Here is a 1,669-nt window from a genome sequence, read left to right as displayed (position 1 = left end):
CCCCCGGCAGCCACCACTGCTGTGAGTGCGAGTGGCAGCGGGCACCACGCTCCCCCAGCTCCCCGTCCCTGCCTGGGCCCGGCCGCCCTACGCTGACCCCGGGCGCCTTCTACCTCTGAGGTGGAGAAGACGTGGCTCTCCGTCCTGTAGATGCCTATGGGGATCTCGGCACTGGAGGAGCAGAGCTTCTGGAAGAGGCGGCCGTAGGTGCGGATCCACAGGTCGTCCTCCGCCACCTTCATCTGCAAAGAACGGGTCTGAGCCAGCTGCGGGTCTGTAGCTCAGGGAGGTGCCCGGCCCGCCCGGCCTACCCGGCACTCACGGCACAGAGGTAGCCCGAGCCGGGCGTGGTGTCGAGGCCCAGCAGCAGCCTGGTGATGGCAATCATGTAGTCCTTCACGAAGGACTGGGGGGGCAGCGCGGTGAGGTGGCGGCCGGCGGTGCAGCCCCGCACCCCGCCCGATGCCCACCGGGTACGCGTGCAGCCTGGCCCCGGGCAGAGCAGCCAGCAGCCGGTCGGCACAGATGAGGACGGGGCCTGGGGAGGGCTGCAGCGCTCGGGCGGCCGTGGCCCCACTGACCTGGTAGAGCAGGGTGTCCAGCATGCTGATGCTGAACACGCGGCCCGCGGCGAACGGCAGGCGGAACATGAAGGCCAGGTTGGAGCCGTTCTCCCGCTCCTTCTGCGGATGGAGGGCCTCAGGCTGGTGTCAGGGGCCCTCGCAGAGTAGAGGGGCACAGGACGCATACGTGTGCACCCACGTGCATGTATACACATGTGTGCATGGCTTGTGTGAATGCATGGTGTTTGTGCATGGTATGTGCGCATGTGTGTATGACATTTGTACATATGTGCATGGGAAGTGTCCGTGAGTGTGTACGGCCTGTGTACATGAGCTTGGCAAGTGTGTGCATTTGTGCATGGTAGTGTGTCCACACTGCACACCAGCAGATGGCCCCCCAGCAAGCCTGCACCCAGCCAGGTCTCCCTGACATGCGTGGTCTTATGTGGGCCTCCGTGTGGACAAGCCATGTTGCTGGGCACCAGGTGGGCCATGGCAGCCACACGCCAGGCAGTGCAGGGCACCGTGCCACCTTCCCTGCCCTGCCGTGTGACCGTGGCGGTCGCCGGGCGGCCCGGCCCGGTGTGTACAGGGCGGTTGTGAGAGTGGATGTTAGGTTTGGGCCCGGCGTCGAGGACGAAGACATTTGTAATGAGTGCCTGGTGTTTCTTGTGCTGACTGAACCCATGAGGCTGCCAGTCCGGGGGCTCTGACTAGCCATGCCAAGCCAGCCAGCCTCAGCCTCCAGCATGGCTGGCCCTGCCGTGCCCCGGGAGGAGGAGTCTGCCTCTGGCCACTGCTGAGGTGACTGGGGAAACCCCTAGTCTCCTGGCTCCCTGGCACCAGCCTCCGCCCTGAGCCCCAGTCCTGATCCCGAGTGGACAGGAGCGAGCCCCCTCGGGCTCCCGGGCAGGGCTGGCCGTCGGGGCCGCTCACCTTCTCCAGCTTGGAGAGAGCCAGGGAGTAGCTGTCCTTGGCGCGGAACTGCATGAAGCGCATGTTGGAGGGGTGCGTGAGCTCCGTGGTGATGCTGAGACTGGGGAACAGCCTGGCGGGGCGGGGCGGGGCGGGTCAGGGCGGGGGCCGGGCAGGGCGGGCGGGGGGGG

At 66.7% G+C, this 1,669-nt stretch overlaps 1 protein-coding gene across 1 annotated transcript in view; it reads right to left on the bottom strand.

Moving 5' to 3' along the window:
* The window catches only part of KCNT1 (potassium sodium-activated channel subfamily T member 1), a 51,732-nt gene that overhangs the window by 7,678 nt on the left and 42,385 nt on the right, over positions 1-1,669 (bottom strand). Inside the window, exons 23-26 of the mRNA XM_027766279.1 lie at positions 1,500-1,611; positions 582-683; positions 323-406; positions 114-242 (exon numbers count right to left, since the gene is read on the bottom strand). Coding sequence (XP_027622080.1) covers positions 114-242; positions 323-406; positions 582-683; positions 1,500-1,611 — 427 coding nt within the window. The remainder of the gene's footprint in view (positions 1-113; positions 243-322; positions 407-581; positions 684-1,499; positions 1,612-1,669) is intronic.

Source organism: Tupaia chinensis, unplaced genomic scaffold (assembly GCF_000334495.1).
Source record: "Tupaia chinensis unplaced genomic scaffold, TupChi_1.0 Scaffold142100_1, whole genome shotgun sequence".
Lineage (NCBI taxonomy): Eukaryota > Metazoa > Chordata > Mammalia > Scandentia > Tupaiidae > Tupaia > Tupaia belangeri.
Note: the sequence above shows the minus strand (reverse complement) of the source record. Positions and strands in the feature narration are given on the sequence as shown.